Source organism: Mustela nigripes, chromosome 2, assembly GCF_022355385.1.
Source record: "Mustela nigripes isolate SB6536 chromosome 2, MUSNIG.SB6536, whole genome shotgun sequence".
Taxonomy (NCBI): Eukaryota; Metazoa; Chordata; class Mammalia; order Carnivora; family Mustelidae; genus Mustela; species Mustela nigripes.
The window spans coordinates 117,272,849-117,285,976 of record NC_081558.1 but is presented as its reverse complement, the minus strand read 5'-3'; the positions used below and the strand labels follow the sequence as shown (position 1 = coordinate 117,285,976).

At 39.1% G+C, this 13,128-nt stretch overlaps 1 protein-coding gene across 2 annotated transcripts; it reads left to right on the top strand.

Annotated features, from left to right (window-relative positions):
• The first annotated feature begins 2,807 nt into the window (after positions 1-2,807).
• ZNF639 (zinc finger protein 639) lies at positions 2,808-12,643 on the top strand. Of its 2 annotated transcripts, none has more exons than XM_059391505.1 (6): positions 2,808-3,227; positions 6,446-6,517; positions 7,392-7,460; positions 8,864-8,974; positions 11,178-11,312; positions 11,433-12,643. In XM_059391505.1, the coding sequence occupies exons 3-6, from the start codon at positions 7,403-7,405 to the stop codon at positions 12,584-12,586; spliced, it is 1,458 nt and encodes a 485-aa protein (XP_059247488.1). In that variant the 5' UTR covers positions 2,808-3,227; positions 6,446-6,517; positions 7,392-7,402; the 3' UTR covers positions 12,587-12,643. The 2 variants fall into 2 exon arrangements, with proteins under 2 accessions (XP_059247488.1, XP_059247486.1); XM_059391503.1 differs by lacking the exon at positions 2,808-3,227 and adding an exon at positions 3,358-3,448.
• Positions 12,644-13,128: the final 485 nt, after the last annotated feature.

Genomic DNA, 13,128 nt, shown 5'->3' with positions numbered 1-13,128 from the left:
ATGAACTTGATCTTACAGACAGAAACAAGGTAAAAACACTGCAGGTGGGGAAAAATATGCTGAAACACACAAGTGAAAAAGAGCTAGAGACTATCTGTGAATAGTGAGAAGTGCTGTTTGGCTAGTGTAGGTCTGGGTGGGGAAAGCCTTAGGATAGTGACTTTCAAACAGTGATCCTGGACCAACAACATCAGCGTCACTTACCTCCAGCTCAGATTTATCCAGGTAGAAACTTGGGCTAGTGCACAGAAATCTATAGTTTGACAAGTACTGCTGGTGATTCTGATGCAGTTAAAGTTTGAAAACTCGGGCCTTAAGAAGTTAATTGAGCATCTGGGGCACCTGGGTGGCTCAGTTGGTTAAGCAACTGCCTTCAGCACAGGTCATGATCCCAGAGTCCCAGGATCGAGTCCTGCACTGGACTCCCAGCTCCACAGGAAGTCTGCTTCTCCCTCTGACCTCCTCCCCTATCATGCTCTCTCACTCACTCTCTTGGTCTCAAATCAACAAATAAAATCTTGGGGAAAAAAAAAAGAAGTTAATTGAGCATCAGATGAAGCTATCCTTAACAAATTTAATTTCAGGCTGTTATACAAGATGGAGAGAAATGAGAAAAAAAGGATTATGACAGAAAGAGAATGAATTCTGTTCATCTCACAGCCCAAAATAAACTACAGATAAGCTAAAAAGTTGAAGTGAAAAAATACAACCAGATACTGGGTAGAAGAAAAGATTAATTTCACAATAACTTAAAACATTCGTACCATTAACAAAATTAAAAAGCAAATAACAAACTTGAAAGAAATATATGCAACATATATCTCAGGTAAAAAGCTAAAAATTTTAACTTTCTTTAAAGAGATAAACAGCCCATAGAAAAATGGACAAAAGACATAAACTGAAAATTCTCAAGAGAAATAAATGACCAGTAAACACAGAAAATATTTAAGTTCACAAAAAACAAATACAAATTAAGATGGAATACTATGTTTTGTTTACCAAATTAGCAAAGCATTTTTTTAAAGGCAGAAACAACTTAATCATCCACCATGTAACTATTTAGTTGGTTATTTATAGTAGAATTCCACAGTGCCATTAACATTAACAGCATGAAGTATATTCAGGCTTTATTAAGGGAGGGGGGAGCTGCTGCAGAATAACATAATACTATCCAAATTTTTAAAACCAATTCTAAATGGATATAGATTTTTAAAAATAATAATAATGTATAGCCCCTGAGCAAAATGTTACCATTGATTACCTCTGGGTTGTAGGATTATGGTAACTTTTTCTTTTGCTATTCATACTTTGCTGTTGTTTCCATTAAATGATAAAGATGTATCCCTTTTCTAATCAGGAAAAAAACTGAGCTATACTACAAATGTGATAAAAAGTTGGGAGAAATAGTGAGGATTTAATACCCCTTCTGTCAAAATTGTATTAGAAGATAACAAACCCTACAACTCGGTATTCTATTGAGATTTGAGGGTTTCATCCTCACAGCCACCACCCTCCATTAAGAGGAAGGAAAGGAAAGGGGGAGGACGCAAAAATGAAACTAGAAAACTTACTCCAGCTAATCAAAAAACATCAAGTAGCCTGACTTGTGATTATGCTAAAGGACAAGTCAACATTGTAATGCTCTTCCTATTTACTTCTCTGGGTAAGGGAAAATAGTGTGGGTTTGTTTGCTTGTTTGCTTGTTTGTTTGTTTAAGTAATGTGCTGGGGGGCTGGTCGTGTTGTTTGCTCTCACTACAGAATGTTTTTAAATAAAACTTCAGCCTAGAATGTAAAGATTTTGTTTGGTACAAGGCAACGCATGAGCGAAACAGTAACTTAAAATGGTCCCATACCACCCCCTTGTGGCTTCCAATGTGTCACGTCGGGAAACAGCCCAACCAGCCGAGAGGACGGAACCGTGAATACTGTTTATGTAAGTCCAGCAAACACGTGTCCATTCCCCACCCTGCAGCGGTACGAACTCTATGAGGATTAAAAGGTACCACTAAATCTCTTCGTACTTTATTCAGGCCGTGCCAGCCAGCATTCGTAAACATTCACTTATTTGGGCTGAGTACACACACACACAGTAGTCGAGGTCCTAAAAAGTGAGCATCGGAAACCGGGTGTCTCTTTAAAATACGGCTTCATCTTCTGGAATAAAGGTGAAGGAATAGGAGTGAGGTCTGGGATGATTATTCTCCAGGGTTTGGTTGGTTGGGTAACATATGGTAATCAGAAAAAGCACAGTGGATGTGGCTAAAAAGACATGGACTGCAGCCCTAACTCTCCGAGTGACCTTGAGCGCGTGTAATACGGGCCCCATTCATCTACTTAACAAATATTTGAAGCCCGGGTGCTGAGGTTACAAAAATGAATCAGACCTAGCCTTTAGACCCTCGCTTATCTAATTTGTAAATTGGGACCGACAACTTCAACTTACTATCAAAAATTAAACATATGACGGGCCCCCCTTGTACAGAGATGTTCATCTTTGAAACCGTGTTCACAGGTTTATTTATGCTTGTTCAATTTAATCTTCTCCACGTCTGCTCCTAGGAGCTCTAAATCGGAAAAGGAATTAAATAATCTAATCCAATCCTCTAAAATTTTACATTCATTCCACGGGGATTTCTTGAATCAAGGAATCGGCCTGAAGCCTAATAACGACCGCGATCTTCAAAATTCTCAGCCTCCTACCCCTGCGTAGTTCTTTCGTGGGGACGCGGTACAACCTTGGCAAGGCCGTCGCCCTCTGCGTCCCCAGCAAGCAGCCGCCGCTCTGGGGGCTGAAATGCCATCTGCCTTGCCGAACTCGTGGAAGACCGCTCTCGCACGCCCCCTGGAGGAGCCAGGTGGGAAAGGGGCCGCTAGCTCGCCGCGCTTCTCCCACTTCTCTGGAGGCGGGAGGAAAAGCTCGGGAGCCCGTGGCAGGGAAGTTCCCTCGGCGGCCTTGCGGGGAGCAGTTCTAGGGAGTGGAATCACCCGCTAGGCTCCGGAGGGGCGGGACCCAGCCCGGAAGAACCCTGCGGCGGCACAGAAGTGCCGGCAGGGGGCGCGGGCTGCCGGGCCACCCCCGGGGGCTAAAGGCCGGTGGTCCCTCCCAGGTCTGGTGTGCGGCGTGGCCTCGCCGCCCGATCCCCTGCCCCCCCACTCTCACCTCGTCACCTCCCCCGCCCTGTCGGCGGGCCTCTGAGGTGCGCGGCGCAGGCGCGGAGCGAGGTGGTGAGTGCGGCCGCCGAGCTGGGGCCTGGGGCTTGGCGCCTGGCGGGCAGGGCGTGAGGCGCGCGGGAGGGAGAAGGGCCGGCCCGGGGGAGCGCCCGAGAGCGCGAGGGCCACCGCGGCGCCGCCCGCCGGCAGGGCCGCGCGGCCGCTCCGCCCGCACTCGGGCGCTTCGGCTACCGCCGCCGCCTCGGAGCTGCGCCTGGGCGGGCCCCGGAGTCCTGGTGAGTGTGAGGAGGAGCGGGCCGGCGGCGTGCGGACGCAGCCTCCCACAGGAGAGGCCAGGGAAGACCCCACGACGTCTTTTTAAATGAAACCCTGCCTCCGTTTTAAGACGGGATGGCGGCCCCTCCCCCATCCTGGAGGCAGTTCCACCCCCAGCGGAGGACGCTCGGCCCCCTGCTGCTGTTTTCTTTATGGCGCTTTTGGGGTCGGGGTTTAGGAGTCCCCGCTGGTCGCCTGGCCCTGCTGGGCCCGGCGCGAGGCGCGGGCGTGGAGGCGGCTGGGTCCGGGGGTCTCCTGCGCGGCCCCTCTGACCCGCGTGTCCGGTGGCGCCTGGGCTCCCGAAGCCGGTCGGTGCCAGGCTGGCCCCCCGCGGTGCGGAGCGGCTTGGGGACTCGCTGCGAATCCCTTGTTCGCCCGCAAGCCTCCGCGGCCGAATGCAGCCTGGCGCTCACATCTCGGGCCAGGGGCCTGCCCCCCCCTTCGGGTGCCCCTACACCCCTTTAGCTTTTCTTTTGGGTGCCCCTACACCCCTTTAGCTTTTCTTTTTCAGTACAGCCTACGACGCGAGTAATTTGAAATAATTTCAATTACCTCTTTGCGAAGAGGTAAAAATTTGGGCAAAGACTGGTAACTCAAGTTGCACGTACCGTGGGTTCTAGTTTAAAAACTCTACTGAAACATTTTTGTGTTTCAGTTCTTTTAAAATCTGGAGAATATGTACTTATTCTGAAAGGAGGATGAAAAAAACTTGCTTTTAAAACCTTGTAAAAATAGAGCTTTTGATTGTGAATACTTGCCTTATTTTTATACCAGTTAGAGAGTATTTATATTAGATGAAAGTCCTTCGATGTCGATGTTTGATATAGGTACTGATTGCGTGCTAAATGGCATTTTGTACAGACATTCTTGAAAAAAATGACAGGTGGAGAGATGCTGATAGGTATTTTGTAAGTTGCTTTTAAAAAAAACAAATCAATGTTTCATGTGGCATGGTATCATTTTTGTAAATGTAGAACATACGTATGTATACCTTAGCCTAGGAAAATGTCTAGATGTCTGTATACCAAAATGTTAACAATGTTTTTCCTGGGTGAATAGATTCAAAGTGATTTAATTAATTTAAATTAACTTATAACCTGCTGTGACATGTATTACATGGGTTGTTTGTTAAATGGGGAAGAGAGAGTGAATGAGAAGGTGACTCAAAACCTTCCCCATGAGAGGAAGACCTAGTGAGGAGGTTGATAAGACATCTTTGAGTAAAAAACCAAACTTCTTCATCAGGGCAGTTATGTATACAAAAAGCACAGAATATTTGCTGAAATGAAAGATGTTAGCATTTCTGGTCTTGAGTAGGCATCTTAGCATCATGCTGAAAGGGTGGGAGTCAGACCTTTCCTGATCAAGGTGATCCTATTCCTCTCACCTGACAGCCTGAATCCAGGCCAACTTGAAAGATTAATTTTTAGTGCCATGCTTGGTTTCCTTTCCTTGCTTTTTCATTCTTCAAATTAGAAAGAATTTAAAGTGTGTTCTGAAATAGCAAGAAGCTACTTTAATGTTGGGCCGATAGTTTTCATTGTTCTCCGGGACAGTTTTAGAACATGTAAAACATGAAGTTTAATACCCTGGGCTGTATAAATTCTGGAAGTGTACAGAAGAGGTATTAGGAATGAGTCTTGAGGTTTTAGTTTATGGCATAATGAGAAGTTTTTGAATGTACTTGATTGGGAAGGGTTCAAGGAATGCTATTTGTATTAGGTAAGCCATTTTATATAGAGATACTATTTCTATAAATCTAACTGTTGTCAGTTTCTTTGGGTGATTCCCTTCCCTTCTTCCTGTTGGTGACTAAGAACTGGAAGATGTAACGTGCTGGTAATAGTGATTAGCAACAAAAATTACTGACACAGTTAGTTGTTCAAAACTCAAGAGTCAGAAGACATGATTTTTCAGCTCTGGTTCTGCCACTTAGTTACTGACTTTCACTGAATGTTTCCTCATCAGTAAAATTGGAGTGAGTTTGGTGGTAACCCTTCTGTGTACCTCACAGGATTGTGAAGATCAAATAAAATAAGAGGAGAATGCTCAATAAACTGAAAATCACTGTCTTATTACTGTATGATCACATCACTTAAAACCTAGTACCCAAAAATAGTGTGTGCACCTCAAATACCTTACCATTAGAAACAAGATGGTCTCAGTATTAATATCAAGTTTACCTGCTATGTATATGACTTTGATGATAAGAAAGGCAGCATATAAAGCTGGCAGAAAAAATGTCCATTTCTTTTTCTGACATTCCTTACTTGGCCACTTCTACAGTGAAAGAACACTAACCTGAAATGGAAGAGGTGATTCTGATTCTGACATTAATCTGTTACCTGAATTATAACTCCCTATTTGTATCTCCCTATTTCCAAAGCATGTGCTATAAAATTAGATCCTTACTCAGATTCCAGTGCTACCACTTACAAAGCATTTCCTGGACTTGATTTTACTATGCCTTAGTTTCCTCATCAATTGATACATCAATCAGTATATCAATTGATATATAATCAATTTTGAGGGAGTGTTGTATATTTTTCATATTATAGGATTAAATAAGATAAAGTGGCCTGGCACATGATTGGTGTTCAGTAAATCGTTATTGTCCTTGTATTGTTAAACAATCTGTAAGGACTTAAACAGTTCAAAGTCTGATTTGGTTTGCTTTCATTATGGCCGAATAACCAGATATATATTCCTATTTTGGTGTTAAAATATAGCTATAGTTTTAGAAGGTAGATTCATTTCAAAGAAATATGACACATGTATATACTCACATATTTATCAGTTTTTAGTGCTTAATACAACATGTTCAAAAGATTATTTATACTTGAATTAATTCCATATAACTTTCCAGTTAATTAGAGACCTGGTGCCATAGTATTCTTGAGTCTCAGAAGTGAAATACATTTTTGCTAATGTGACTTCCTTTGTGTTTTTTCCTACAGGCATTTTTTACCATCTGTGAAAATTTCCCTATAGTTCATTTCTCCTCACTACAGTGTTAAGAATTATACCAAGTAAGTGGAATGTGATAAAAACTATTTAGTCAATTTTATAACAGTCCATTGGAATTTAATTATTTAATGATTAAACAAAAGTTGCTATCTCTTTTGTTCTAAATAGAATGTTGAATGTGACCTTATAAGTAAGAAAAGAATTTTTTCTTGAAAATCATATTCTGAGCTTCTATGTGATGAGTATATTTTCTGGAAATCAGGGGATCGATACAGATTTTTCAAGAGTGTATATCCACCATTAGCTTGAAAACTGTATCAAAATATTCCCAATTGGAAGAAATGTACCTGTCATATTCTTAATAGGGCACTATAATGATTTTTTTAAATAAAAATAATTTAAGGGCATGGTTTATTGTAATTATCCTGTTCTTAAAATTACATCAACATTTGAAATGGACTTCTCAACCTCACCAAGAAAAAAAAAAAAAGTATTGGTGTCCTGCCTTTAAACTTGATCAGAAAAGTAAATCCAGGGATGCCTGGGTGGCTCAGTTGGTTAAGCCGCTGCCTTTGTCTCAGGTCATGATCCCAGGGTCCTGGGATCAAGTCCCACATCTGGCTCCTTGCTCAGCAGGGAGTCTGCTTCTCCCTCTGTGTCTGCCTGTCACTCTGCCTACTTGTGCTCGCTCTCTCTCTCCCTGATAAATAAATAAATAAATAAATAAATAAATAAATAAATATCTTTAAAAAAAAAGAAAAGAAAATTAAATCCAAAATATAAATGGAAGCATTGTTTAACACTTCTCTTACAAAGTAGATTTTCAAGTGGCACACATACTTCTTATTCCCAGCAAGTTCTTTAGTTAGGAGGAATTTTTATAAAATATTAACAATCTTTATTTGTGACCTTTTTGTTAAATTTTTCCATTTTTAGATTGTAAAGATATGAATGAATATCCTAAAAAAAGAAAAAGGAAGACATTACACCCTTCTCGTTACTCAGGTCAGTGGATTATTTTAAAGTTGGGCCCTGGATTGAGTCCCATGCAATTGTATTCTTATCCATTTTTTCATAAATGATCAGATAACAGTTAAATATCTGGGTCAATTTTTAGGTAAGAGAAAGCTTTAAGTTCTTTAAATACATATTCCTCATTGTCCCACATGCTCGGCGCACATCAGAAGTTTACAGACATTATTTAATATATACAACTGAGTAGTTGATAGATATTTAAAATTAGATATCCAGAGTTGCATGCTTATACATTAATTGAGATTTGCTTGTGTGTTCTTAAGGTACATTAACCTTGGTGGAAGGTATTTGGATTGTTGGGGATAAATTTTTTATCCTATACATTATTTTCAAAAATGTGAACTTTATTTTGATTGTGTTATTTTAGGTCCTTTGGTTGAGGTTGGCTCTACTATCTTGGCAATAAGTGAGGTCTTAAGAAGAGAAGTCTTTAAAAAAGAAAGAGAGAGAGAGAGGTCTTTGATTTGACTTATGCGGAATTTAAGAAACAAAACAGAAAGAAAAAAAAAAAAACAGAGGAGCATAGGGGAAAGGAGGGAAAAATAAAAGAAGATGAAAGCAGAGAGGAGACAAACCTTAAGAGCCTCTCAATTGTAGGAAACAAACAGGGTTGCTGGAGAGGAGGGGGAAGGGGAGGGGGTAACTGGGTGATGGATATTAAGAAGGGCATGTGATGAATGAGCACTGGGTGTGTTGTATCAAACTGATGAATCCCTGAACTCTACCTATGAAACTAATGAAACTAATAATATACTGTATGTTAATTAATTAAATTTAAATAAGTTTAACTAAATAATAAAGTATATGTTGGTGCAAAAAAAAAATAGAGATCTTTGTTGCCACCTGTAACTAATCTCACATATCTATATTTGAGATAGTCTCTAGCATACCTGCTAGCCCACCCAAGCTACACATTCATTCTTCATATCTGAGGAAATTAAGCCTGGTTTACTGCCTCTTAACCTCTCCCAACAAGACTTGAAATGACTATTCAGAAGCCCTCATTGGTCCTCAGACTATTTCTCCTGTGCCTTACTTTTTTTTCATTACATGGCAGATCTTCTTGGTAGTTAATTCAGTGTTAATTCGATGTTTTTTGCAGTTAATATATTTATCACGTATTTATAATGTGTGGAATTCTGACAGTAAGGCAGATCTGTCTTTGTGTACTTCAAGTGTTATATTGTAAATCATGTAATTGGTGGTTCTTGCAAAGCTCAATGTCACTATCAGATCTGAAATATAGAGGCTTTCAGAATTGAAGGAAATATACTTTATTACAAATATGAAAATTTATATATGGTGGATAAAGTGATGGCTTTACATGTTTAATTGTTTACTTGAAATTTTAAAAATTTTCCTCTTATGTTCAGATTCCTCTGGAATAAGCAGAATTGCAGATGGATTCAATGGAATTTTTTCTGATCATTGTTACAGTGTTTGTTCTATGAGACAACCGGACTTAAAATACTTTGGCAACAAAGGTATATCTAATATTTTCCAAAATATCCTTTAAGTTGCTTTTATATATTTTTATTTCTTACTTGAAAATGTGGGTAAAAGTTATGACTTCTAAATGGGCATATATTCAGTTTGTTTAAATGTAAGGAAATTGGGTTTTTTTGTAAGCAAGTATGAATTTTTAATTTTTAGCATTATTTCAGACCTGTAAATAAAAAGCACACTCTCCTAAGTCCATTTTAGTGGCAAGGAGTTGGTGGAAAATCAAGACTGACCCAGAGCTGGGAGCATTTATGATGAAAGGTTAGGAATAGTGTTATACACAGTTCTTCTACTCAGCTATAGTCTAAAGGGCTAATGGAAAGGAAGGAATGGAGGGTGAAGCATTCAGTGTTTTTCAGTCTTAACATCTTTTGTTGAGTCTTTAAAACAGCATTGGGTAAATGATAAAAATTTGCATTTGCTCTCTTCTTTGCAATCATCAAAACTGCCAATTTCCTTGAGCTCCTACCAGAGGCACAGAAATATATTTTTTTGAAAAAGCATAAGGAGTTGAAGATATTTGTATGAACTCATGTTTGGCTTAATGGAGACACAGATGGTTACATACAGAGATAATTATAGTTATGTGTGTGTATATGGAGCACTGTACAAACGTGTTTACTCTGTTAGTTGAGAGGGCCTAAAAGATAATGACACCCCAGTGGGAGTGAGCCCAGATTTTGTTTTTAAAACCATTCTCCAATAAAAAGAACTAGCACTTGGAGAAATGGTTGATTTAGTTCTAAGGTGGGAAATACATAAGATGAGCCTGGAGCATTTTGTAGTGCCAGAAAATAAGGAAGTACTCAACACGCACACATGATCCAGGTAGTTAGAGGAACACAGGAGCCAACTAAAGAGCTCCCAGTAGTCAAAGCTGAAACAATTTAAGGGGAAAAAAAAAATTAGAACCCCAAAATATAAAATAAATATTCCTGAGTCCATACAGACGTAATTGAATGAATAAGTTAGAAACTGTATAGGAGAATTCCAAATTATTTATGTGGACTCTCCTCCCTCAAGGAGGTGGAACATAACTTTCCACTCCTTAAATGAGGACTGCATACAGGGACTTCGTTCCAAAACATAGAGTATGGAGAGTACTCTATGGAGAGCCTTCATCTTGGGTCGTGGTCTCAGGGTCCTGGGATCGACCCCCACATCGGGCTCTCTGCTCAGCGGGGAGCCTGCTTCCCCCTCGTTCTGCCTGCTTGTGCTCTCTGTCAAATAAATAAAATCTTTAAAAAAAAAAAAAAAAAGAGTACAGCAGAGAAACCTGATCAATACTACTTCAACCAGGTGATCACAGTCAACATCTACAGTAAAAAATCATGTAAGTACTATGTACCCTTGATATGATGTGATAAAAAAAGGCAGCTTGCCTCTCTGGTGTACCTCTAATAACCCATAATCCCAGTCTAATCATGGGGCATCCTACAAAATACCTGATCTCTACTCCTCAAAACTGTCATGGTCATCAAAAACAAGGAAAGTCTAAGAAACTGCCACAGCTAACAATATCCTAGAGAGAGAGATGACAGCTAAATGGAATGTGAAATCTTAGGTTCTTGAAACAGGAAAAGAACATTAGTTAAAAATTAAGAAAATCTGCTTCCCAAGTATAGACTTTAGTTAATACCACCTTACTGGTATTGGTTATTAATTGTAACAAATGTATCATATTAAGAGCATAGAGAAATTGAAATGTAATGTAAGAGAATGGAGAAACTGAATGCAGAATATATGGGAATCCTCTGTATTATCTTCTCAAGTTTTTTCTGAGAACTCCTAAAAATAAAGTCTTTTAAGAACAACAGTGACATGATATTGAAGCCTAGTTTTTTCTACTGACCTGTATTTCAGTTTCCCCATGCTAACTTTGAAACATGGGGTCTGGGCTGAGGGAATAAAGGCTTACTCAAACTCCGTAATTTAAACTGAAAATTCCTAAGTTACTTTAATAAGTATATTCTAGTCCAAATGGGGCACAGATGCAAAAGCAGTTGCTTGTTTGGACAGATTATTTTGTGTGTCTGTTGGATAACATCTCTTTTCCTGGCTAAGTCTAAGTCCTTTAGTTCCTGTGGGAGTTCAAAATTTTATTTAAAACATTTAGTGCTTTGTTTAATAGTAATTAATATTTAATGCTTTGATATATATAATATTCCAAATCTCTTTTTACAGATGATGATTCTGATACAGAGACATCAAATGACTTGCCAAAATTTACAGATGGAATCAAGGCCAGAAATAGAAATCAAAACTACCTGGTTCCCAGTCCTGTACTTCGAATTCTAGACCACACTGCCTTTTCTACAGGTTAGGGAAACCAGTTGATAGCATTTGCTTATTTTATATAGATGAATGAAAAAATTTTTGCCAATTATTTATTCATTAGGTCTTATTTAGTGATGATAATAGACATTTTATATTTTTCAGAAAAATCTGCTGATATTGAAATTTGTGATGAAGAGTGTGACTCACCTGAGTCAGTCAACCAACAGACGCAAGAGGAAAATCCTATAGAAGTTCACACTGCTGAAGATGTTCCAATTGCTGCAGAAGTACATGCAATTTCTGAAGATTATGATATAGAGACAGAAAACAATTCCTCAGAAAGTCTTCAAGACCAAACTGATGAGGAGCCACCAGCTAAACTTTGCAAAATTCTTGACAAGAGCCAAGCTCTGAATGTGACTGCCCAACAGAAGTGGCCTTTACTGAGAGCCAATAGCAGTGGTCTCTATAAGTGTGAACTTTGTGAGTTCAATAGCAAATATTTTTCTGATTTAAAGCAGCATATGATCCTGAAGCATAAGCGTACTGATTCAAATGTGTGTCGAGTATGCAAGGAAAGTTTCTCTACCAACATGCTTTTGATCGAACATGCCAAACTGCATGAAGAGGATCCCTACATTTGTAAATACTGTGATTATAAAACAGTGATTTTTGAGAACCTCAGCCAGCACATTGCAGACACCCATTTTAGTGACCACCTCTATTGGTGTGAGCAGTGCGATGTACAGTTCTCCTCAAGCAGTGAACTCTACCTACATTTCCAGGAGCACAGCTGTGATGAACAGTACTTGTGTCAGTTTTGTGAACATGAAACAAATGATCCAGAAGACTTGCATAGCCATGTGGTAAATGAACATGCATGTAAATTAATTGAGTTGAGTGATAAGTATAACAATGGAGAACATGGACAGTACAGCCTCTTAAGCAAAATTACCTTTGACAAATGTAAAAACTTCTTTGTGTGTCAAGTATGTGGTTTTCGGAGTAGACTTCATACAAATGTTAACAGGCATGTTGCTATTGAACATACTAAAATTTTTCCTCATGTTTGTGATGACTGTGGGAAAGGCTTTTCAAGTATGCTAGAATATTGCAAACATTTAAATTCACATTTATCTGAAGGGATTTATTTATGTCAATACTGTGAATATTCAACAGGACAAATTGAAGATCTTAAAATCCATCTAGATTTCAAGCATTCAGCTGACTTACCTCATAAATGTAGTGACTGCTTGATGAGGTTTGGAAATGAAAGGGAATTAATAAGTCACCTTCCAGTCCATGAGACGACTTGATTATTTTCTTTACCTGCCATAATGTTAATGTAAAATAATAAATTTGACTTTTTTGGAGATGTTAAAATGGATGATTTTAAACATAACTTATGACAATTGCTTTTAACAAGTAAGTTTTTTAATTGTCCAATTTTCTTGGCATTGCTACATTTTTCAGTATATAGTGGTATCCTAAATGTGTTATTTTCAGTGCATGATAGTTTTAACCACTCTTGGTGTCTGTCATCTTGTTTCTTACAGAACCTCTGATTTCATGAATTGATGAGAAACAGATGTACTAAAGAAACTAGACTGCAGTTTTCCTTTTGTAACCATGGGTGCTATTAACTTTTTTAAACTCAAGACAAACTCAGTTTTTCCATCTTTGAAGTCATCAAAGTACTGCATTATCAGAACTTAAATACAATGTACCATACAATTAAGTCCACTGATACTTCCATTTATAAGAACCCAAACCTTCCCAGATAATCCCCATCAGGAATTATCTCCAAGACTCAGTGGACTCTCCATCTGTATTATTCTTTTAACAACACTAGGAAGCA

Excerpts from the sequence above, each read along its gene's own strand:
- ZNF639 (XM_059391505.1), top strand. The coding sequence starts at position 7,403 with ATGAATGAATATCCTAAAAAAAGAAAAAGGAAGACATTACACCCTTCT. Across the intron at positions 7,461-8,863 it reads ACACCCTTCTCGTTACTCAG|ATTCCTCTGGAATAAGCAGA; the intron begins GTCAGTGGATTA and ends TCTTATGTTCAG. Across the intron at positions 8,975-11,177 it reads AAAATACTTTGGCAACAAAG|ATGATGATTCTGATACAGAG; the intron begins GTATATCTAATA and ends CTCTTTTTACAG.